General features: G+C 43.6%; 1 protein-coding gene and 1 long non-coding RNA gene across 9 annotated transcripts in view; one reads left to right on the plus strand and one right to left on the minus strand.

Moving 5' to 3' along the window:
* Positions 1–23,115, minus strand: part of NAXD (NAD(P)HX dehydratase) — a 151,116-nt gene extending 128,001 nt beyond the window's left edge. For 4 of the 8 annotated variants that reach the window (XR_014794693.1, XM_084879881.1, XM_084879880.1 and 1 more), the window contains exons 1-9: positions 22,845–22,998; positions 17,827–17,977; positions 13,933–13,978; positions 13,180–13,268; positions 9,117–9,225; positions 3,125–3,175; positions 2,937–3,041; positions 1,803–1,923; positions 464–584 (exon numbers count right to left, since the gene is read on the minus strand). Coding sequence is in view for 6 of the 8 variants with exons in the window: in XM_084879881.1 (XP_084736007.1) it covers positions 464–584; positions 1,803–1,923; positions 2,937–3,041; positions 3,125–3,175; positions 9,117–9,225; positions 13,180–13,268; positions 13,933–13,978; positions 17,827–17,977; positions 22,845–22,944 (893 nt within the window). In the remaining 2 variants the exon portion in view is untranslated. Of the gene's footprint in view, positions 1–463; positions 585–1,802; positions 1,924–2,936; positions 3,042–3,124; positions 3,176–9,116; positions 9,226–13,179; positions 13,269–13,932; positions 13,979–17,826; positions 17,978–22,844 lie in introns of all 8 variants that reach the window. The other 4 variants (XR_014794692.1, XM_084879883.1, XM_084879882.1 and 1 more) reach the window with 2 other exon arrangements.
* LOC311620477 lies at positions 524–1,384 on the plus strand. Its single transcript, XR_014794700.1, has 2 exons — positions 524–638; positions 708–1,384. It is a non-coding gene; the product is annotated as an uncharacterized lncRNA (long non-coding RNA).
* Positions 23,116–26,000: the final 2,885 nt, after the last annotated feature.

The following is a 26,000-nucleotide window of genomic DNA, read 5'->3' on the forward strand; positions in this document are numbered from 1 at the left end:
GGGTGGGAGCTACCAGAGTTCACTTACAAAAAGCTAAGAGCCGAAGCGGGCCAAAGCCCAGACCCTAGAATTCTGTTCCTCAAAAACAAAACAAAACTCTCTCAAAGCTCTACCTCCACCTGCGTACTTTTTATTCTTTTATAATAGGTATGCAACGAACCTTCTAGAACAGTGTCCTCAAACTTGGCTGCACATTAGAATTACCAAGATAGTTTCAAAGGCTAGGGATGCCCCAGACCCTACCGGTATTGAATGATGGAAAGGGGCCCAGATTTAAGGAGTGAAAGCTCCCCAGGTGAACATTTAGGGATCAACTCCTGCCCTGGAATATCTTCCACGTGACAGTAACACCAATACTTCATTTGGAACGTTCCAAGGAGCTATTTATGAAATGTATGAGCTACTAAAATAGCTTACATAGTTCAAACATTTCAAAGTGGGATAGATGAAGATGTGGCCATACCCATTCGTTTTCTCAGGTCCGGCATGGAGTGCCCACTGCACCATAACCCCCAGGAATCCCGACAGGAGGTCACCTTGCCCACCACATCTGCGGTTACTGCCCTGGAGGTTGCATTCGAGAACTGCAGAGCAAAAGTGAGATGGGTGTTAGAGCGAGTGGCTTTTCTCTGCTCAAGGTGTGTTCCAGGTCACCTACCCTAACCCTAACCCCAATTGTTCTTAACAAACAAGCCTATGTTTTCCAGGAGAGGAATCTGAGGTAGGCAGAGGTCTGGCTGCCCCAGAACCACCTGGTTAGTATCGTGGTCAGTAGACACAGGACTCAGCCACTGAGGGATCTGCTGATGGAGATAGAGAAGAACAGGCACAGCACCTGCGGGCCCTCAGTCCTGCAGGACACCTCACTCCCCAGAGAATCCACCTTCATGGACATGCACACAACGCTAGCGCCTCCTGAATGGGATAATCCTCATGACTTCATTTCTGTTGTGTAATGAGAAATTTCTATTTCTTTGGAAAATATCTTGAGAACACTCACTCCGTCTCCTGCCTGGCATGCGAGAGAGACAAAGTGAGACATAGGTGACTAAGGATGCGTTCTGTTCTCTGTTGGCCCTGACTTCAGTGACCTAGTCAGCAATTCTATACCTGGACGACCGTTCTTTATATTAAATCTCTCTGTTAAAATAACTGGAGCATTTTTTGCCTGTGGACCAGATTTTTCTGTTTTCAGGGAGCTAGAGATGTTACACAATCTCTGGTTATGAACATCCTTGTGTAGATATGAGCAAGTATGACAGTCCATTTTGCTCTCACTAATTGGTCCACAGACTCCTATGGAAAGAATGTGACCAGAAGATTTGTCACCTTCATCACCCAGTGATTCCCACCACCAGTGTCACTCCTGGGGTTTCTTCACTTTTTTTTAAATAAAATAGAACAAAATGCAGTAAAATATTCAGGTAACTTCATGTATGTTGCAGGCAACACAGAGGTGGCAGGGAGTAAACTCTGAAGCACCACCTGCTGTTAGAGCCACCTTCCCACTGGGCTGCTGCTTATCAATCGTTAACAGAACTTTACCCACTGCACCCGGTATCAACTGGGACCAACACTGAGCCTGGTATCACTTCCCTTTGCAAAACAGTGAAAAATGAAAATGGACTTTGAAGAAGGTGTGGCTAACAAGCTCATCAGAAGTCCCTCTTTTGTGGAACATGTGATGCATATGATGTGTGAGCATGTAAGATATAAGGGATCACATGTTATGTGCAAACATGTGAACAAGGCCTAGGACTGTACCCACAGGGCCGCACTTGGTGAAGCCCAAGGCCACTCACCCTGTTCGCCATCGGAGATCACGTCCTGCTCCCCCTTCTGGACCACAGTCACATTCCCCAGGGCCTGACTGAGTCTCAGCCCAGCTCCGCGGCGATCACTGCTGTCCACAGGGTCTGTCAGCTACAATGCAGGACACCACAGGCAAAGCTGTCGTTAGACACTGACAGGAGCCCACAAGTGTGCATACAATGAACATCATCCTGATCCTCAGACTCTCATATCTGAGGGAATCTCCCAGCACAAGACAACCCTCCATACAAAGACACACATTCCATCCACCATCTGGAGGCCTAGGAGGATGCCAGCACAGGGGCTTTAGAAATATTGCTCTGGTGCCCGTCCCCTACCTTGTCAGATCAAAGGTAAAGAACACGCCCCTGGCTGGGATTTTAAAGGTCTGCAGAAGGGCCAAAACCGGTTTGGCTCAATGGATAGAGCATCGGCTTGGGGACTGAAGGGACCCGGGTTTGATTCCGGTCAAGGGCATGTACCTTGGTTGCGGGCATATCCCCAGTAGGGGTGTGCAAGAGGCAGCTGATCGATGACTCTCCTCATCGATGTTTCTAACTCTCTATCTCTCTCCCTTCCTCTCTGTACAAAATCAATAAAATATATTTAAAAAATAATAATAAAAAAATAAATAAAATAAAGGTCTGCAGAAGGGATTCAACTTCAAATGTAATGCACTAATATTTATGGAGCACTTGATATGTAAGGACTCGTGAATTTACATGAATTATTTCATCTCATCCTCACATACACTATGAGGCAGATGCTCTCATTATCCACCTTCCACAGGTGAGGTAATGAAGGATAGGGATGGATTTTCTGCCCAAAGTACACAGCAGGAGGGGCGACTGACCGCAGAGCATACCACCCTGCCTTTCCTCCAATCAAAGATGCACTGGTTGGAAGATGTCCCATCATTACATACACCACCAGGAGAAAACCACAACTGTCAGCACATGAAAAATGTATCGTAGAACATGCACGCATCCGTTCCACACTTGCAAGTCTGTCCCTGCAGACCCTCCCGAGGGGCCCATGGGTGCAGAGCCACAGAGCGTGTCCCTTGCCCCTCCTCAGGATGAGGAGGGCTTGCGCTCTGTGTTTCCAGGGGTCAGCAAACTCACCACGGCTTCCGAGAGCCTGAGGAACTCCACGTGGTTGGGAGTGAGAACGGCCTTCCTGTAGCCTTGGATGAGGGTCGGCTGCTGAGCTATCAGCCACAGCCCATCCTGCACAGAACAAGGACTCCCCTTCACTGCACGGCCGTGGGCACCCGGCTACGAGGGGACAGGAGAGGAGAGGCCACACTCACTGCATCAATGACGACAGGGATGGCTCTGGCCTTGGATGCTTCTAAAATGCCCTGTGAGAAGAGAGAGCTATGCTGAGCAACAAGGCCATCATCTCCGAGGAATCAAGAGAAAACCAAGCAGTTCCCTGATGAATTTCAACATTAGCTTATCAACAAATAGAAAGGAAATAAGAAGGTAATTGCCAAAATAAACAGAAAAGGTTAAAATGAACCGATAGGGCACAGGTAACTCTCAAAACACAAGCCCACGGGCAACATCACACACAGTGCTGGGTCCCAGGCTAGCCCACGAAGGCCAACTCCAAGCTAGTGTCCTCAGATTTCTAATAGATACTAATCCTCAGGGTTCAGAAATGAGAAATCGGAAGTCCTGGGAATTCCCCAAATTATCAGCTTTTCATATTCATGTGCTTTATGTATTTTTCACACAGCTTTTACGTATTTTTTCACTTCATGTGTTTTACAATAATGTGGTCATAATAATAAAAAGAAAATCATTTCCCTCTGAAAAGGTTATACTCAAAGTTCCAGAGGTTTTTTGCTAAAAAATAAAAAATATATAGGGTGTGGCAAAAGTAGGATTACAGTTGAGTAGGCAAAGCAGTTTATTCTTGTATTATTATTTATTAACTAGAGGCCCAGTGCACAAAATTTGTGCAGGGGGGGGGGGGGAGTGGAGAGAGGTGTCCTTCAGCCCAGCCTGCACCCTCTCCAATCCCGGGGGATGTCCAACTGCCTCTCACAATCCAGGACCACTGGCTCCTAACCACTCACCTGCCTGCCTGTCCGATCGCCCCTAACCACCTCTGCCTCGCCCCTACACCCGGGACCCAGGATTCTCTCTTCTGGCAGGTCACAGGCACCAGGACCCGGGTTTCCCTCCCTCTGGGCAGCCACAGGCACCCAGGACCATGGGGCAGGCGGCTTGTCCCTCTCCTGGGTTGGAGCCCCAGCCACTGGCTCCTGAGATGCAGTGCAGGTGGCTTGTCCCTCTCCCGGGCTGCAGCCTAGCTGGACCCCTCTCCCTCCAGTGTTGAGTGTCTGAGCTGTTAATGTATGATGGCATGATGACCATTTGCATATTAGCTCTTTATTATATAGGACTGTATTATCTTCTATATGAACTGTAAACCTACATTTGTTCCATCCTGTATATACGATCAGCATGTGGTTGCTTATTATTATTAACCAGTAGAGGATTACATATTGCATTAGCATGTAAAAACCTCTACCTTATACACGTGATAGAAAACATGAGAGAATAAAACAAAATATATGGTAAGCAGAAATAACTTAAAACATTGAAAGATAAATCTGGATATGTTTAATTAAAAGTGATAGTCCTGAAAATGAAACGTGAAAGCCCACAAAGCATGAGCTGCCCGCCCAACAGTCTCATCGGACTTTGCTAACACTGGTTAGAGTTGGGAGCATTTTCAAAAGCCCCTTCAAGGAGGTATCGGGTATGGGACCCTCATGGAAGCCTATTTCCTTCTTTAACAATGAAAAGACTCTGCTTGTATTTAGATTGGCTTGACTGTTAAATCTGATTTGGCTTTTGCTGATTCAGATTTCTGAATCTCTGGTGTCATGTTTGAATCTCTGTTTAGTGTTTGGCCACAACACTAACATGTTCACCTATTTGTATTTTTCCTATTAAAGTTCTCAAAAAACAAAAACAAAAGCCACAGTAGTCTAAAGTGAATATTCAAACATTGGGAAATATATAGGAAAAATGTAACATCATGAAACACTCTGGTCTCCTGGCATGGTTTAAGAGCACGATACAGAATCATGCATCAAAGCCACCTATTTAAGAACTGACTTGCTTCCATCACTCAGAGAATTTGTATGAAGTGCACTGTGCATTTAAACCTGTCAGCATTTACTGCATTTGTAACAATGGCTGATGATACAATAGTTAGCATCATCAGTCAAAGCCACAAGTACACATATATAACAAGGCCACAGTTTCAAGTGAGACTGACTGATGACATTACTACCACTCTCCAAAACCGCAGCTTCACCCACCATCTAGTTAATAATCTAATCTAAGAGAAGAATGGCACAGGAATGAACAGATCAGAAAAGACTGGCGAAAGGTTGAGAAGCAATGCAACATCTCTAATAGGACACAGTTAAAATAAAACAAGGAGTGCCCTGGCCGGTGTTTCTCAATGGTTAGAGTGCACCAAGGGATCACGGGTTCGATTCCTGGTCAAGGGCACATACCTAGGTTGAAGGTTCAATCCTGGCTCTGGAGGCAACCAATCGATGTCTCTCTCATATAGACGTCTGTCTGCCTCTCCCCCCTCTCTCCCTTCCACTTTCTCTAAAAAGCAATGAAAAAAAAATACCCTTGGGTGAGGATTAATAACAACAAAAAATAATAAAATAGAGCAGTCAAGAAAATTCAGAGTTCTCAACCTCAACTGCCTTTAAACAACAACAACAATAAAACAACAACAAGCATTCTCATGTAAAAAAAAGACCAGGTGGAAGTGAGAAAGAATGACAGCACCCCAGAGAGGTGTCCCGGCAAGGACAACCTGATGGTGGAACAGTGGATTGCTAACAGCACTTTATTCAGCAACAGAAATTGCAGAATTTACCCTAAAGAAAATACCTAATAGAAATAGACAAGTGTACACATACACATACATATACGTATACGTATGTATATGTGTGTATATATATATACATATACACACATATACATACACATATATACACCTTTTTTGAATATTTTCAAAATATATATGTATATTTTCAAGACATTATGAATAAGAAAAGCTATAAATAGCCTAAATGGACTAAATGCATATTGTATATTGTGATGTAGCTATTAAATTATTTAAAATAAAATATTAAATATTATGATAAATATATGGTATGACATAATAAATATAAAGGAATGTAACAAATATAAAATACATAATATAAAAATTAAATAACTCACATGGAAATGCACAGGACCCAGAATAGCCAAAACAAGCTTAAAAAGAAAAATGTTCAAGTGCTCCACACTTTTCCCACTTCAAAACTCACAGCACAGCCGTAGTAATGAAGAGTGTGGTGCTGGCCCAAGCGCAGTCATACAGGCCAATGAAACAGAAACAAGAGCCCAGAAATAAACCCTTCCATTTATGTCAACTGATTTCCAACAAGGATGCCCACGTAAGTCACTGGAGGAAAGAGGAGTCTTTTCAACAAATAGTGCAGCAACAATTGGATATCCCCTTGCAAAAGAAAGAAACTGGTCCCCTTCCTTGGACCATAAGCAAAAATTAACTCAGAATGGACCACAGACCTAACTATAAGAGCTAAAGCAATAAAGCTTTTGCAAGAAAATATGAAAGTAAAATATGAAAGGTAAAAAATTTCTTAGATAAGACACCAAAACCATAAGTAATAAAAGAAAAGACAAAGTGGACTTCATCAAAACTAAAATTTGTGCTGCAAACAATACCATCAAGGAAATGAAAACAACCCACAGAACGAGAGAAAATATTTGTCAATTCTACCTCTGACAAAGGACCTGCGGAGGCCCCATTTGCCCCTCTGCAGACAGTCATCCAGCGAAGAGGCGCTGCACACCTCCTGTGACCTGTCAGAGCACCACTGACTCAGGACACCAAGTGCATGGCAGATGTTTACAGGAGAGGCTCCCCTTGGAGAAACTGAAGGATCTAGCACTTCTCAATCATGATTAAGTCCTACTTTTCAGCATGAGGTGAAGACTTTCAAATATCTGAACTACACTGCCTGACAAACTTGCACACCCCATGCTAATCCAGGAGGCTTAAAGCCAGGAGAATCCTAAATCAAATCCTCTACTTTTCACAATGTGTCATCTAGAACTACTTTTAAATTTTATTTGACAGCCTCTCAGATTATTTACCCTGAATGTACAGCCTCTCTAGGCAAGCTCTTTGTGACAGGAGTGAATAGGTGTCCCATCCCACCCCCAGGTGTCTGTTATCACAGCTGCTCATTTCAGAGCCCAGGGAAGCACAGGGCATTCTGTTCAGAACTACTCAATAGCTCGGCACCCCACAGACTTCCAGTTCTAGGCAGCTGGGTCCTTTTCTTTGGAGGATTTTCATTAAATGAACAACTTTTAAATGCAAATTAGTATGAGACATAGGAGAGAAATATAAGCAGGCACACCTCCAAGTCCCATTCTCAGGCATAACTCGGGATACGTTGGTTTTTTCCCCAGCTTTACTTGAGTGTAGCTGATAAATTGTATAAATTCAAGGTGTACGCCTGATGTTTTGATACATATATTTTGACATAATCACCACAATTAAGCTAACACTTAAGATCTTCCTGCCTCTTGGCAAATTTCAATATACAATACAGCACTGGTGACTCTGGTCACCACACTCCACATCAGAACTTGTTCACCCTGCCTAACCGAAAACGTGGACACCCTGACCAACACCTCCCGGTCCCTGGCTGCCACCCTTCTCTCTGCCTCTGTGAGTTCGACTATTTTGACTCCACACGGAAGTGAGATCATGCAGTAAGTCTTTCGGCAGCTGGCTTCTTTCAAGCATAATGTACTCTAGAGGATACACATTTTAATCTACCCCTTTGAAAGAGGCAATAATAAATGTATTTACTTTCAATTTTAAAGTAAAAAACAAATGTATTGCTCAAATCCAGTCACCTGTCACTTGTCATAGCTCCATTTCTTCTAAGTGATTTTCACAGGTTTGAGGAACCCCAACTTTTACCTCAAAGGCTAGAACTGGAAGATCTGTCATGGAAGATACCATGTTCTCACTAAATTCTAGCAAAGCAAACACATGCCCTTTTAAAAATGTTCTTTACCAACCAGACCGCTAAGAAAGTACAACACACAGCTACCTACACCTTCCTTTCACTCTGTTTTGAATTTTAATAGGCAAAAGCTGAGCCGAAAAGAGCCCTCTCAGTTAATGACGATGAGGATGCTAAATCATGTTTCGTATGACTTCGAATCCTTCCGTGGGCACAAGGCCAAGCACCATCTGAGGGCACCAGGCACATTCTCTGATTTGGAGCTCACTCCCGACCTCCGGAGGCTACAGCACCGCCTCACACAGGGTGCACTGACAGCCTTCTCTGGGGTTGGTGCTGGGCAGTCCCCAAGATGTGACCACCCGAGAGCAACGCCCTGGAAGTGTCAAAGGCTGCCGAGCAGCGAGAACACACAGAACAGGGGACTGGCATGCTCACTACCCATTCCCCGGTTCTGGCTGGTATTTAACTTTATTAGGATAAGAAATTTTCATCTTTTTAGAGTAAGACAGACACAAAGTAAAATTTTCTGTAATAAAAAATTTTATTACAGAAAACATGCATAATGAACAAGTAAATGAACACATATGTATGTGTGTGTGTATGTGTGTGTGTGTGTGTGTGTAACTAAGGTCCTGTGCCCTCTCTGCAACACCGGGCGCCGGGAGCGCTTTATAAAATGTGGCTCTCAGTAACTCCTGGGGCACATCACCCCTTGAGAGGGAAGCACGAGGCCTAGGAGGCTGACTGAGCAAGCTGCCAGGGTCCCCAGCCCGACAGGAATCGTAGTGGAAGATGAACCCGAGCCTGACCCCAAACCCTGCCACTGCTAACACGGCTCAGTCTGGATGCTGGGACTTCCCAACACCTCAAGTGTAAACCACATAAACATTAGGGTGACACACCTGAGGCAGAACATCTGAACGATTCCAAGGTGATTTCCACCTGCTACAGTAGGAAAAAGCCAGTGCCCCAAGAATAAAAAAGTTTCCTTTAGTCTGGTTTTTATTTTTAAGTTCATTACCATCTTTATGCCTAGTTCCTCCTCTATCTTTCAAACCAAATTTTATCCTTCTTAATTAATCTATCACAAGGCACACAGACCACTAAACAACAGAAATTTAAGAAAAATGCTTCTGTCCTGACTTCCCAGGATCTTAGCATCCATTCTATCAGAAGTTTGTTTAGTAATTCTATATTTTACCTCGACGTTTTTGAGAAGAGCATCTTCTCTGCCTAAGCCAGGTCCTACAACCAGGGCATGCAGTCGAGGCAACCACTTTTCCACTTCATGAACCGCATCAGGGCTATCACTAAATAAGGAAAAGAAGGGCAGAACAGTTTACTTAAGATTTCATCTGAAACCACAGATTTTTCCCTGTCCCCACCCCAATGTCCTTTTCCTGTTCCAGGACCCCACCCTGCACTTAGGTCTCCTTGTCTTCTCCCAGAGACTGGTTCATCTTTTAACACCCCTACATAGACGTCTAGCTTCCAATATTTAAATGCCATCAGGGCATTATGCTAAGTGAAATAAGTCAGACAGAGAAAGACAGATATCACACACAATGGTTCTTATATTTATATGTAAGTTAAAGTTTAAAAAAAAAAACACAACAAGCTCATAAAAACAGAGAACAGATCTGTGGTTACTAGAAGAGGGGAAAGTGGAGAGTGAGGATAGGTGCAATGGGTAGAGGAGTTATAAGTTTATTTAAAAAACAAACAAACAAAAAAGGAATGGAATATGGATATATACTAAGATGAAGCTCAAAAACATTATGCCAAGTGACAAAAGGCAGACACAAAAGACCACATATTGCATGATTCCATTCATATGAATTGTTCAGAAAAGGCAAATATATAGGGACAGAGAGATAAGGTTGCCTCAAGCTAGGGGTGGAAATGGACAGGGGTTTTCTTGCTGGTAATGGAAGTGTTCTAAAATTAGATTGTGGTGACAATAACACTTTGGTAAATACATCGAAGATCATTATACAACTAAAATGAGTGAGTTTTATAGTAAGCTATGGCACAATAAAACAGTTACACACATTAGAAATAGTTAATTTATGAGAGCAATAGTGGAGAGAGACACTGGGCCAGACATTAAGTATTCAAGCAATGACCCAGGGGTTTGACATAGCTGCCATGAGTAGTGGGTAGCAGAGTCTGACGGTGTGAGTTCAAAGGAGCTGGAGGTTTCAGGAATGAGAGCAGGGCAATGGTCTGCGAGGAGCAATGAGGAACAAGGAGGATGCACATCTCACTTCCAGACCCAGTGGTACATGAGAGGTCAAAGGAAAAGCCACCTCCACTTGAAAGGCTTGAAGGGAAGGCCATACCCTCTGGGAATAAGCAGACAAGGTAAAGGAGGGAGTGGCATTAGCAGGGAATAAGGTAAGTACTCATTATGGTAAATAACAAAGACCAGTCTGGCTGAACAGAGTACCAGCAAGTGAATGACATGAGAGAAGTAGAGGCATTCAACTGTAATGAAACTCAAGCATTCAGAACCTCTCACTTGCTGAGCCCCTTCCAAGGCCCAGTGAGGGTCCTTAGTAATTTATTCAAGTAGTCCATATAGTTTTATAAAATCTGCAAAGGTAAGCAGAGGACTTGGGTCTCATCAAAGCTGAGCCAAAACAGAACTTCCTTCCCATAAGAAATAGAGTCAATAATACAGTGTATCCTATCTAATAAAGAGGGAATATGCTAATTGACTGTCACACCCTCAAAGATGGTGGCACCCACAGCCACAGGATGGTTGTGCCCAGTAGCCTCAGACCCGCTGAGGCAATAGGGTGCGTAGCACGGCCACTCTGTGTGCCTGCCTCCAGAGTCCCCCAGTCCCCTCAGCCCTCTAGCCCCCCCAAGGCTGGGCCGAGGCACAGGTAAGCCTCAGATGGTGGCTGCCCAGCCGCCCAGGGCCGCCCAAGGCTCAGGTAACCAGGGCTGGCCGAGGCTTGCACTGCCGGCAGTGGCAGCAGCAGAGGTGTGTGATGGGGGCATTGCTCTTCCCTGATCATCAGGTTGCCTCCCAGCTGTGAGGGCTCCCAGACTGTGAGAGGGGGCTGGCCGGGCTGAGAGACCCACCCCCCAGTGCATGAATTTTCATGCACCGGGCCTCCAGTATAGCTATAAACATAACACCTTTTTTCTCCCTTTTTTTTTTTTTTTTAAAGTCTTATGCAATAAAAATTTACACACCCCAGAATAAGACATTATGGCTAATTTCAAATTTATCTTGACCAGTCTGTTTCCATCACACAGGAGTACAGTTAACAGTGTAGACTTTACACTTACAGACTATCCCCTATATCAGACACTGGGGAAGTTATCTAAAAGGCTTGTGTGACTGATTCCTTTACAACATTAAGAGGGCCCTCCTTTAGAACAAGACCTGACAGCTGCACAGAATTTTGTTGTTGGTTTTTTCACAAGCTGGCCTCTTCCCGCTCCTCACCCATCTGCTCCCAAACAGGTGTTCCCAAATGGGTCCTCCCTACCTACATGCACTCTTGTGTGGCTCACCTTTGTTTCTTGGCTTTAAACACCATCAACAACTACATTTACACCTTCCCTGACTGCCCCACCCCTATCCTGTGCTTACCAGCTACACCTGTTTGGCTATCTAACAAGCAAATAAAAACATGTCCAAAACCCAACTCCTGACCACCTCCCCCACCCAAACCTGCTCCCCCCGATTCCCAACCACATTAAATGAGAGCTCGCTCAGCCCAAACCCTGGGTGACATTCATGACTGTCTTCTTTTCCTTGTATCCCATGTCCCACCTTTTTTTTTTTTTTTTTTTTTAAATATATATTTTATTGATTTTGTACAGAGAGGAAGGGAGAGAGATAGAGAGCTAGAAACATCAATGAGAGAGAGTCATTGATCAGCTGCCTCTTACACACACACTACTGGGGATATGCCTGCAACCAAGGTACATGCCCTTGACCAGAATCGAACCCAGGTCCCTTCAGTCCCCAACCTGGGTCCCTTCAGTCCTCTATCCATTGAGCTAAACCGGTTTTGGCCCATGTCCCACCTCTTAGCAGATCCTGGTGCTGTACTTTCCAAATGTACCCAGAACCTGACCCATTGTCCAGTTTTTACCCCGTCATGTACCCATCACCAGGAACCTCACAAGAGCTTCCTAGTGGGAATCCTGCTTCCACCCTGGGCTCCTAAAGCTTGTACTCAATACAGCAGCCAGATAAGCCTTTTAAAACATAAACCATCCCGTCCCTCCCCTGCTCAAATGCTCCAGCAGCCTCCTTCTCATTTATACAAAAGCCAAAAGTCTTACAATGACCCCCATAATCTGCTAAGCTTGGTTCTGAACCTCTGGCCACCGAGTACCCGAGTGCTCCCCAGCACAGCTGCAGCTTGAGCTCTTGCAGCAGCTCTTCCTGTGTATGGAAGGGCCTCCCCCCATTCCCCATGTCTGTAGAACTTGCTCCCTTATTATCTCCAAGCCTTTACTTGAATGCCCCTTGCTGTACCCATGACCACCTGTTACACACTGCACACAGAGCACAGGCACCACACGCACAGCCGCACTGCGTCCCGTTCCCTGCTCCCATCTCCCCACGGTGCTTATCACCCTCTGACACACTCTGATCTCGTTTGTCCGTCTCCAGAGCTGTGTTGTCCAATATAGTAGATACTAACCACACATGGCTTTTGAATTTAATTAAAATTAAAGTAAAAACTCGGTGCCTAAGTGCTACTGGCTACATTTTAAGTGCTCAGAAGCCATATGGTCAGCAGCCACAATGCTGGACAGCACCACAGGAGAACATTTTCATCATCGAAGGGCGTTCTGGGGCATGGGAGTAGGCGTTTTTGTCTCTCGGTGCAATGCTGTCCCTGTGGAACCCAGGACAGGGCCTGCACGAAAGATCTGCTGAATGATGAACAGTTTTGTTACCGACTGATGGGCCCCTCATTCCTGTCATATGGGCACTGTCCACAGGCAGGCCCACAGACTCTCCTGGGCCTAAGGAACCTCCAGCCATTTCTGACAGGCCAGCTCTGGGCACATCACCCTTCAGACCTTATCCCATGTGGTCCCACATGACTGTCTTCTTCTGACCACAGACAATAGGCTCATTATAGTTTCCTCCTTTCTTCTGAAACACTTTACCCCACCAACTCTCATTACGGAAGCCATTTAACTGAGACTCTTAGAGAGTCTGTAAGGACACCACATGACCAAGGAGAGTTGCAAGTAAAGCACCCATGTGCAGCCCCACTCACAGGACCGGATGAACAATCAGCTCCGGGCTGTACGACTTGATCACAGGTGCGGCCTCCCGGGTACAGAACACGTGGGATAAATCTGCTCCCTGAGAAACGAGCACAAGAGGATAACTTCGTGTGGGAATCACTCAAAACATACCCAAAGTGGCTTCAGCAACAGCCATTCAACATTTTCATCATCAAAAATTACATAGCCCTATCCGTAAAAAAAAACCACACACACACACACACACACACACACACACACACACACACCTACTGTAGCAGTTAAACTACAGGGAGGAGGCTGAGACGGTGTAACCTAAGAAAAGGCCGGAAATAAAGGCAGACTTTCACAGCTGCCCAAGAGACAAGTCAACCCAGACCAGCTCAAGCTGCCTCACTGAACTATGAGGCCCACAGGAAGCAATGCAGCCATGGAGCTGAGCACAACTCACAGTAACTGTGCTGACTGGATGGTTAGGACTTGATCAAAGGCATGAGCAGCCGCCAAAGTCCAAAATGTCTTATGCTAGAATTGAAAGGCAGCCCAAGATTATTCTGGTGAAGTACAATTCTAATAAAACTTGATTAAAAAAATGAGTTTGAAGTTATTTTATCATTGCACAAGAGATCAGAGTACATTTAAAGATGTTTCTCTTACCCGTAATTACCTGAAGATGTTATCTAGATTTTTATTGGAAAACATTTGCTTTAATCATATTTAAGTAATCCAACTCTTCCTAATAAAGAAGATATAAGTAAACATACCACTTTGAGAGCTGAGACTGCTGCAAAATATGGGGCTCCAGTGTACCTAAAAAGAAGATATTTACAGTCTAAAACTTGAGAATGAGGCAGGCACACCAGGTTTATCAACAAAAACCATACAGAAGTCAAGCACCTAGCACAGGGCCGAACCTCCTAGCAGGTGCTCAGTAAATGTTCAATAAACATGGATCAGAACCAGAAAAGTCAGCTTTCACCTGAGACCTTTGTACTATGTCAGGAGGGGCAGATTCTGGCTTCCTGTGACTACCATCTCCCTGTAATTTGTGTGCAAACTGAAGGCTTAAGGTGATGGTTTTAGGGGTTCATACAAATGTCAAACTTATGCAATTATACATCAAGTAGAACTCAATAAAGTTGTTAAAGAATAAATCTTTAATATAAAATAGTTCAGCAAGGTTGCCAGATTTCTATCAACCTAAAAATAAGGGGGGCAGGGGTATAAAAATAGCATTTTTCTATACTAGGAGTAATAGATTAGGAAATACGATAGCATCTATAACATCAGCAAAAACCATAAAGCATCTAGGAATTAACTTTATATAACAAATAACAACTGTGGGGAAATTTTTGAAATCTATTAAAGAATACATTAGATGTACACTGGCTGAGATGACATAATATTATTATGACACTTCTTTCTAGATTAATATAAACATAGATATATAGCCAAAACCGGTTTGGCTCAGTGGATAGAGCGTCAGTCTACGGACTGAAAGGTCCCAGGTTTGATTCCAATCAAGGGTATGTACATTGGTTGCAGGCACATCCCTCGTAGGGGGTATGCAGGAGGCAGCTGGTCGATGTTTCTAGGTCCTATCCCTCTCACTTCCTCTCAGTAAAAAAAAAATCAATAAAATATATTTTAAAAAAAAAAACATAGATATAAAAAGTACTTGATTTATCAGAAATGCACACAGCTGCAAGTAGAAGAAATTGTAACAGCCTTTGAACAAAACTGGAGCTTTGTTAGCAAGGAAGATGGGTAGGAATATTAATTAGGAGGGAAAAAGCATCCCCAAAACTAAAGACTTAAGACAGTGAGAGTTTACTGAAGGCATCTGCCAGGACAGAGTGTGCCTGAGGTGGTCATAGGCCAGAGTACCTCACACTGGACAGTACCCAGGGAGCAGGAACAGTTTCTGGGAGCAACAGTAAGCACAGGCAATGGTCATCTTGATGGAGGGCCACACGGGGCACCCAGCCCAAACAAGAAGAGACTCTCACACCTCCCTCTGGCTCCCATCCTTACTGCTCTGGAATGCTTGTACTGTAACTCTACTTTTAAGGTCACTTCAAGCACAGAAAGAAAAACCCTTGAACTTAGCATCAGATGGTGACTGTAACTTTTATGTCAATTCCAAGCAGTGAAAAATTTTGCTATCCCAGGAAAAACACCTTGGGGAAATGCAGAGTGCACTCTATATCCATGACACTCTCCTGCAGAGTAGGGCTGATGTACCAGAAACACCAAAGGACAGGGCATGCCACACACACACAAACACACTCGCTCACACTCGTTTACACCAAAACCCAAGTGCAATTCTCACTACCAAAAGCAATACACTGAACCAACAATATAGCTTTCCTACTTGAGAGCAAAGGCTGCCTATACCCATAGGGTGTGAGGGGAACAGGTGCTTGTTTTTTTGTTTTTATTTTTTAAAATATATTTTTATTGTTTTGGAGAGGAAAGGAGAGGGAGAGATAGAAACATCAATGATGAGAGACTCCTACTGGGGATTGAGCCTGCAACCCAGGAATGTGCCCTTGACCAGAATAGAACCCGGGACCCTTCAGTCCACCAGCCAATGCTCTATCCCACTGAGCCAAACTGGTTAGGGCAAACAGTGCTTGTTGATGGCAGCACACACTAGTGCCATTTTGGGAGAACAATTTTCAATATTTATCGACATTAAAATGTCTATGTACTCTGCTCCAGTAAAAATTCTTCTAGGAATTGTTCTCTTGATTTAACCAGACTAGAGGCCCGGTGCACGAAATTCATGTGTGTGTGGGGGGTGTCCCTCAGCCCGGCCTGCACCCTCTCCAATCTGGGACCCCCCCTTGGGGGATGTCAGATATCCCTCTCACAATCTGGGACTGCTGGCTCTTAACCACTCGCCTGCCTGCCTGCCTGCCTGCCTGCCTATAACCGCTTCTGCCTGCCAGACTGATTGACACCTAACTGCTCCCCTGCCATCCTGATCACCCCCAAATGCCCTCCCCTGCTGGCCCAATCGCCCCCAACTGCTCTGCCCTGCTGGCTTGATCTCACCCCCAACTGCCCTCCCCTGCTGACCTGATGGCCCCCAACTGCCCTCCCCTGCCAGCCCGATCACCCTCAACTGCTCTCCCTTGCTGGCCTGGTTGCCCCCAACTGCCCTCCCCTGCTGGCCTGATGGCCCCCAACTGCCCTCCCCTGTTGGCTTGATTACCCTCAATTGCCCTCCCATCGGCCTGTTCAATCCCAACTGCCCTCCCCTCTTGCCATCTTGTGCAGGCCAACTTTTGGTGGCCATCTTGTGATGGCCATATTGTGATGACATCACAAGTGACTTCACCCAGGCTTTTATTATATAGGATGGGCACACAAGGAAATATATAAAGGGATGTCTACAGACAGATTGTTAACTAAAAAAAAGGATATTAACCAACTGCCTATCAACAGGGACTTGGTGAAATAAATTATGGCACATCTTTACAATGAATACCATATATTCACTTACCCACTCATAATCAGTCTAGCCCTAGCCCGTTTGGTTCAATGGATAGAGAGCTGGTCCTCAGACTGAAGGGTCATGTTTTTTGTTCCAGTCAAGGGCACCGGTCAAAGATATGTACCTGGGTTGCAGGCTCAATCCTCACCCTGGTTGGGGTGTATGCAGGAGGCAACCAATCGATGTGTCTTTCTCACATCAATGTTTCTCTCTGTTTCTCCCCCTCCATTCCACTCTCTCTAAAAATCAATGGAGCCCTAGCTGGTTTGGCTCAGTAGATAGAGTGTAAGCCTGTGAACTGAAAGGTCCCAAGTTCTATGACAGTCAAGGGCACATGCCTAGGTTGTGGGCTTGATCCCCTCTAAGGGGTGTGCAGGAGACTAAGTAGACTTCTTTTCCCTCTCCCTTCCTCTCTGAAACCAATAAACAAACAAACAAACAAAAATCAATGGAAAACATTTTCTCAGGTGAGGATTAAAAACAAGAGAGTAGTCACTGTCAGTCAATCATATTAGGTAAGAAAACAAAATCTAGTTATATATTATTTAAAATAAGTATAGCCAAACCATTAAAAATACAGGGTTAGGTAAAGAGCACACAGAATGTAAACAGAAACAGAAATACTAAACAAGGCAGTAGGTATCATTTGCAAGCATGGACAAATTATAAATCTTTATGTGTCAAACAACCTAGCAGCAGAATATATAAAATTAGAAGAGAGAATAGGCCTTAAAAAAAAGCTAGGATCTGTCTAATTTAATAAATAACTTCCAGGAATATCTTTAAATTAACTAAGTAAACCAAGCATGCTGAGTGTTTTTATCCTCATTACAAAAGTAATACATGCTTATGGTATAAGTCTGATCAATAGAGAAAAGTATAAGAAAAAATAGTCCCAATCTCCCAACCACAGGCAAAATCTTTACACTAACACACACCAATGAACAGCTCAATCAGGGCCCCTTAGCGTTTTCTCCTATCCAACCTTAAAGTTCATCACTGAAAAATACCAAATATCATATCAGACTACATTTGGAAATAATTATTGGGGGTTCAACTAGACAGATAGACAGTTGACTGGACAGCTGATAGGCAGGTAGACAGCCAGATAATAAAGGTTAACTGTTTAAACACTAACATTTTCCAAGTCACTTACTCTTGGCAGCCTCCAACTATGCCTATTCTTCCAGCTTGCCCTTTGTGCTTCTTGGAAGTTAGAGGAGGTATAATATTTTTCACCAATTGAAAAGTATTTTCCATATCCTTTATCGAATGTGCTTTATGCAGCGAGAATGCTCTTTTTAAAACTGAAAAACAGGAAAATAAAATTCCTTAGAATGGTAAATATCTATTGGTATATATAAAGATCAGAGAGTTAAACAAAATCGTACATTAACCAAAATACTTCCCCAAGTTGACTCAACATGAATGTTACAGATTTTTACCCACTGGTCCCATTATTTTATTTCTGTAAGCAAATGATGTTCAGAAATTACAACACTAACACATGTTGTAAATGTCGTTTATTTTTTAAATGTATCAGACATTTTGGAAGTCTACTTAATCTCAGGAAGTTTTTTAAAAATACATTATCAATTAATAAACTACACATATTTCATTTCAACTGTAGGTTAAGTTAATTCATCTCTTCTCTCAAATTGGAAAAGCAGTCTCCCATGTTACCTTTCACTGAGACTCATATTACAATATTTCCCCATTTAATTTCCCAGCCATCTTTCCAACACTGAATTAGATACCAATTAAGTAATCTAGAAATGGCATTCTAAATATAGAACAAATCTTACACTGGGTTCACAGGCATTTTGAATTGACTCTAAATAGCTAATTTTAATTGGCCTTTCCTGAAAACAAGGCATTCAATATTTTTATCCTTTCAATTATTTCAGCAGCTGAGAAAAACTAGACACAGATCACAAGTTCAAGTGAAGATCAGAAGCAGGCTCAGCTCCACGTGGTCAAACAGCTTCACCTTTAATAACACTCTTAGAGTTTTACTTTTTATTCAACAAAATTATTCAAGTAACTTCCTTTAATGAGTAGATGTAAATGCCTCGTCAGCTGTTTAGACCCCAAGATGCAAAGAGAACATTAATTACCTTCAGCCCAAACACCTTTAAATCAACACAGGATTAAAACTCAAAACAATCACTGTAAACTAGGCTCAGGCAAGGATCAATACAACTGGCTGATCCTTGCTCCCAATGGCTCTCCTCATATGCTACATTCTGCTCCGATGCGGTGTCCATAGTAGTTCTTCCCATCCTGACTCAGACCTGTTGGCAGAGACGCTGAGCTAAGGGAGTAAGTCTACTCTCACTCCACCCCCACCATCATCAGCTTTCTGCAGTTACTGTGAAATGCTCTTTCCTGGCGCTCCCTGATGAGCTGCATGAAAGAACCCAGAGCTGTTATAATCAGATTTAATGACGGCATCTCTGACTGCATATGAGCAGTTTATGCGGTCAGGAAAATGTTTGCCATGCAGGTTTCAAACTTGAACATATGTAGCTTAAAAATAAATATGACTGGCCCTGACCGGTTTGGCTCAGTGGATAGAGTTTCGGCCTGGGGACTGAAAGGTCCCAGGTTCGATTCCGGACAAGGGCATGTTACCTTGGTTGTAGGCACATCCCCAGTTGGGAGTGTACAGGAGGCAGCTGATTGATGTTTCTCTCTATCCCCCTCCCTTCCTCTCTGTAAAAAAAAAATCAATAAGATATATTAAAAAAATAATAAATATAACTGGTTAATACAAGAATTCTAGAGAATGTCACTCCCTCAAATTCCCCAGAACAATAAGCACAACTGCTTAAAAACAACAACAAAGGCTAGAAATTTTAAAGACAGAATCTAAACTTACCAGTCACTCAAGGGTTGTTCTGGTCCCTATGTTTTGGATTTATTAGATACCATCACTTTACACTCAACGCTTAACCCCCACAAAATCTCCCTAAGACCACCCCAACACCTTCTGCCTGCGCCGAATGTGGTACAGCATCTTCCCACCTGTGGCTTAAAGGGAAGGTCTACATGTTTCCATGTTGGACCCCAACCCTCAATTGCCTCAAAGAGAGTCTGGCACAGAATAAGAAATTCAATAAATGTCTGAGGAAGTAAAGACATCTTGATTCTCTCTCCTCATTAGCAGTAAGTTTATCCTTCTTTTACAAATGAAACTGAGGCCCAGAGAGACAGTCCTGTGAAGATGCCTCTGTTAGTAATGGATAAGCTGGGGCAGAAGACACCATTTTACCAAAATGTTGCCATTTTAAGGCAAAATAAATAATTTTCCTTTAACCAAATATTCACCCCATCAATCAAAAGACGAGTCAATTGCTCCTCAAATGCCTTCTGAAACCATTTGGGAGAGAGGGGAAAAAAAAATCACTGTTGAGAAGTGTAGTATTTTCAATTTTTAACTGAAACTGTATAAATGTAAAATACACACTCTGCTCCAGCGTTCTGTCCCACTCACCTGAGATGAACTCCTGTTAGTGAAAGGAGCAAAGAAAAGGCCAGTTAAATTTCCCCTAAACTTCACAGTGAATCTGTTTCAGCTGGCTTATTGACATTCTCCATTTGGAATTATCCACAGAAATATCCTATATAATAAAAGGGTAATATGCAAACTGACCCTAACGGTGGAACAGCCAGTCACTATGACATGCACTGATCACCAGGGAGCAGACGCTCAATGCAGAGCTGCCCCTTGGTGGTCAGTGCGTTCCCACAGAGGGAGCACCACTCAGCCACAAGCAGGGCTGAAGGCTGCGAGTGCAACGGCAGTGATGGGAGCCTCTCCCACCTCCTCAGCAGTGCTAAGGATGTCTGACTGACAGTTTAGGCCTGATCCCCTGGGGAGCAGGCCTAACCTGGCAGGTTGACATCCCCCAAGGAGTCCCAGGTTACAAGAGGGCACAGGCCAGGCTGAAGGACCCCCTGAGTGCATGAAAATTCTATAGGTCATATATATATATATATATATATATATATATATATATATATATATATATATATATATATATATATATATATAAAAGCCTACCTGACCATACGACTCGTAGCTATGACATGCAATGACCACCAGGGGGCAGATGCTCTGACCGGTAGCTATGACGGGCACTGACCACCAGGGGTATATACTCAAAGCAGGAGCTGCCGAGCTTTGGTGACTTGGCAGCTACGGTTCTTTGGTGATGCACCCAGAACCAGAGAGGAGGAAGCCCAATTCTGGGATGCATCACCCAAGAACAGCCCTCTTGCAATCTCCTCAGAGAACGTCAGAGAGCCAGTTTCGGCCCTATCCCAGCAGGATAAGCCTAGAGACCCACCTCGTGCACCAGGCCTCTAGTCTATAATAATAAAAGGGTAATATGCTAATTAGGCCAGAAGTCTTCCAGATGTCCTGCCTGATGAAGGGGGCTGGAGGGAAGCCAGCCTGGGTCCCAGGTGCCTGCGGGCAGCGCGAGGAGGGAAGCCTGGGTCCTGGGTGCCAGCAGCCGGGGTAAGGATGGCCTACCCTTGCATGAATTTTCATGCAGTGGGCCTATAGTCTTGAAGGACAAAAAGGCCTGGACAAGAGGTGACTTAAAATTTATCCTATTATGTGCCGAAACCGGTTTGGCTCAGTGGTAGAGCGTCGGTCTGCGGACTGAAAGGTCCCAGGTTCGATTCCGGTCAGGGGCATGTACGTTGGTTGCGGGCACATCCCCAGTAGGGGGTGTGCAAGAGGCAGCTGGTGGGTGTTTCTCTCTCATCCACGTTTCTAGCTCTCTATTTCTCTCCCTTCCTCTCTGTAAAAAATCAATAAAATATATTTTAAAAAAAATTTATCCTATTATGTAACTTTGTTTTCATAACAATTCTGAGTCTGGGAGAACAGGTAAAACCGGCCTGCATTTTATTTGTTTTGGAGAAGTGTGGCTGAGGAAGTCTGGAGAATCACACAGATTTCTTAAGCCTGGGCTGTTTTCTAGAATTGCACCTGGAGAGGTAGAAGGAGACACTATGTGCTACAAACACAGGCGGTAGGGCAGGGAAGAAAATAAAAAACCTTATTTTATTTACACAGCGAGGTAACTCAAGTCCACTCAAAAGTGAATAGAGAATTCTAACAAACACAGCTTTGCCACTTGCAACTTGCCACTCACAGCTTTCTGTGAGACCGATGTCTGTACAAAGACCACAACTCGAGCACATGACAACAGTGCTCAAGTTAACGGAGATGGCCTTAAAGCGAGGATGGATAGAAAGGACACCACCACCTGCGATTAGTAAAGTTCAGCAAGTCAGTCTAATAATGAAACCTCACATTCAAAGGAAATCGTACTAACTAAATCATAGTATGTGCATTTAAGACAAACAGCTACCAATAAAAAGTTTCAATAAGGCCGAAACCGGTTTGACTCAGTGGATAGAGCATCAGTCTGCGGAGTGAAAGGTCCCAGGTTCGATTCCGGTCAAAGGTATGCAGCTTGGTTGTGGCACATCCCCAGTATGAGGTGTGCAGGAGGCAGCTCATCAATGTTTCTCTCTCATCAATGTTTCTAACTCTCTATCCCTCTCCCCTCCTCTCTGTAAAAAAAAAAAAAAAAAAATTTAAATTAAATACATTTTTAAAAAATTTCCAGCCAAAACCGGTTTGGCTCAGTGGATAGAGCGTCAGCCTGCGGACTGAAGGGTCCCAGGTTCCATTCCGTCAAGGGCATGTACCTTGGTTGTGGGCACATCCCCAGTGGGGGGTGTGCAGGAGGCAGCTGATCGATGTTTTTCTCTCATGGATGTTTCTAGCTATCTATCCCTCTCCCTTCCTCTCTGTGAAAAATCAATAAAATACATTTTTTTTTAAAAAAAGTCTCAATAAATTGGTGCCCAGAAAGCCCCTCTGCTGCCGGTATGAGTGAGGCGCGTTAGCTAAGGAACCCCTTCATTCTCCTCAAACCATTCGGACCGGCCATGCCCAACAATAAAGGGCCAAACTCCCTAACAGTGACTCTCGCCACTTCCGTCCTGAAAGCTCGGGCCCGCGGGGCTTGGGGCCCCGGCCCCGGGACGCCCGCAACGCACACAGGCCGCGCGCATCACTCGGCTCCCCCGGCCCCAGCTCCTCCAGCGCCCCCTCCCCCGCCTGGACCAGCGGCCGCGGCCGGGTACCTGCGTCGAGCGGCGACCCGTAGAGCGCGAGCGCGGCCGAGAGCAGCGCGACAACGGCTGCGCCGGCGACCGCAGCCCCCACCCCCGCCGGCCGGGCCATTCCGTACCGATCTTACCTCGCCGGCAGGCCTGGGCTGCAAGCCAGCCAGGAGCCACAGCCATGGGCGAACTTCCGGGCTTCTGCCCGCCCGCGCCGCCGCCGGAACCAAAGTCGCCGCGGGAACTTCCGGGGTCCGGGCTGCCTCTGCGCCGCCGCCGGACGTTAGTTCCCTTTCGCTGTGGCCGGGGTTTGGCTTCTTGCACTCTCGCTGGGTCCGCTGCAGTTTTCCTGGAAGGTGGATTGTGGTGTCGAGATGCGTCTTAATGCATCTTGAGTTGTTTTTATCGTTTCTTTTCTATAATGCAAGGGGCATTATAGAAAGTAACGGAGACAGAAAGCCGCCCATTTTACCGCTTCAGCCACATGCTTCCAGGTGTGTAGAAAGTTAGCTCCAATGGAAAAGCTTTATCTTTTTCTCTGTTGTATCCTGAACATGACACATGGTAGTTAGGTGTGCACTCTGTCTTTCTGGAGGTGTAATTTACATAACAATAAATGTTACTAATTTTAACCGTACAAGTCTATGAGTTTTAGCAAATGTGTACAATCATGTAATCACCACCACAATCTTGATTTAGAACTTTTCTGTCTATACACCCAAATCATGCTTTTGTTTTGATACTATTATGCTATTTTTAAAAAAATTTTTAATTTTATTTTTTTATTAAATTATTATCTGTGTACATATTTTACCATTGTCCCCCCATACATACCCACCCTCCCCAGAGTTTTTTTTTATTTTATTTATTTTTTATTAAATTATTATCTGTGTACATATTTTAACATTGCCCTCCCTCCCCAGAGTTTTGTGTCCATTGGTTGTACTTATATGCATGTATACAAGTCCTTCGGTTGATCTCTTATCTCCCCCAGATATCCCTACCCTCCCCGCTGTAATTTGACAGTCTGCTTGTTGCTTTACTGTCTCTATATCTATCTTTTGGTTCATCAGTTTATAATGTTCTTTATTATCCATAAATGAGTGAGGTCATGTGGTGTTTCTCTTTCATTGACTGGCTTATTTCACTCAGCATGATGTTCTCTAATTCTATCAAGGTTGCTGCAAATGATGAGAATTCCTTCTTTTTTATGGAAGCATAGTATTCCATTGTGTAGTTGTACCAAAGTTTTTTGATCCAATCCTCTGCTGACGGGCACCTAGGCTGTTTCCAAATCCTAGCTATTGTATATTGTGCTGCTATAAACATAGGGGTGCATATATCTTTTCTGATTGATGTTTCTAGTTTCTTGGGATATATTCCTAGGAGTGGGATTACTGGGTCAAATGGGAGTTCCATTTTCAGTTTTTTGAGGAAACTCCATACTGTTCTCCACAGTGGTTGCACCAGTCTGCATTCCCACCAGCAGTGCACGAGGGTTCCTTTTTCTCTGCAACCTTGCCAACACTTGTCGTTTGTTGATTTGTTGATGTTGGCCATTCTGACAGGTGTGAGATGGTACCACATTGTTGTTTTGATTTGCATCTCTCAGATAATTAGTGACTTTGAGCATGTTTTCATGTGCCTCTTGGCCTTCCTTCTGTCTTCTTTTGAAAATATTCTATTTAGGTCCATTGCCCATTTTTTAATTGGATCATTCATTTTTCTTTTATTTAGTTGTATAAGCTGTCTGTAGATGTTGGAGATTAAACCTTTATCAGTGATAACATTTGCAAATATGTTCTCCCATACTGTGGGCTTTCTTGTTTTGTTGATGGTTTCTTTTGCTGTAAAAAAGCTTTTTATTTTGATGCAGTCCCATTTCTTTATTTTCTCTTTGGCTTCCATTGCCCTAGGGGCAGTATCAGTGAAGAAGTTCTTTTGGCATATGTCTGAAATTTTGCTTCCTGTGGATGCCTCTGGTATTTTTATGGTTTCCCGTCTTATGTTTAAGTCTTGTATCCATTTTGAGTTTATTTTTGTGTATGGTGTAAGTTGGTGATCTAGGTTCATTCTTTTGCATGTATCTGTCCAATTTTTCCAACACCATTTATTGAAGAGACTGTCTTGACTCCATTGTATATTCATGCCTCCTTTGTCAAATATTAATTGAGCATAGTGATTTGGGTTGATATCTGGGTTCTCAATTCTATTCCATTGATCTATATGTCTGTTCTGTGCCAGTACCAGGCTGTTTTGAGAACAGTAGCTTTGTAATACAGCTTGAATTCTGGTATTGAGATCCCTCCTACTTTACTCTTCTTTCTCAGGATTGCTGTGGCTATTCGGGGTCTTTTATTGTTCCAAATGAACTTTTGGAGAGTTATTTCTAGGTCAGTGAAATATGCCGTTGGTATTTTAATGGGGAGTGCATTGAACCTATAGATTGCTTTGGGAAGTATGGACATTTTGATGATGTTGATTCTACCAATCCATGAACATGGTATGTTCTTCCATCTGTTTACACCTTCCTCTATCTCTTTTTTTCAGTGTCGTGTAGTTTTCCGCATATACGTCCTTTACTTCCTTAGTTAAGTTTATTCCTAGGTATCTTAATTTTTTTGGTGCGATGGTAAATGGGATTGCCTTTTTAGTCTCTGTTTTATTTAAAAATTTTTAAAATATGTATATAATTGACTTTTTACAGAGAGGAAGAGAGAGGGATAGAGTTAGAAACATCGATGAGAGGGAAACATCGATCAGCTGTCTCTTGCACACTCCCGGGGATGTGCCTAAAATCAAGGTACATGCCCTTGACTAAAATAGAACCTGGGACCTTTCAGTTCGAAGGCTGACACTATCCACTGAGCCAAACTGGTTTCAGCTTAAATTTTTAATTGTTAATTGCATATACGTGGAAACACAATTGATTTTTATATATTGACCTTGCTAAATTCCTTTATTAGTTCTAGCAGATATTTCTGAAGATATTAGTTTATATACTTTGACCTTTCTAAATTCATTTATTAGTTGTAGCAGACATTTTTGAAATTACTTGGGATCTTCTATATAAGCAGTCAGTTTGCCCCATTTTTTTTTTTTTTTCTTTTTGTGGCAATAACTTCAACTTCAATCACTTGGTAAGGTGGTATCCACCAGGTTGTTCATTACCAGTAT

This window comes from Pipistrellus hanaki, assembly GCF_964339955.1.
Source record: "Pipistrellus hanaki genome assembly, chromosome: 3".
NCBI lineage: Eukaryota > Metazoa > Chordata > Mammalia > Chiroptera > Vespertilionidae > Pipistrellus > Pipistrellus hanaki.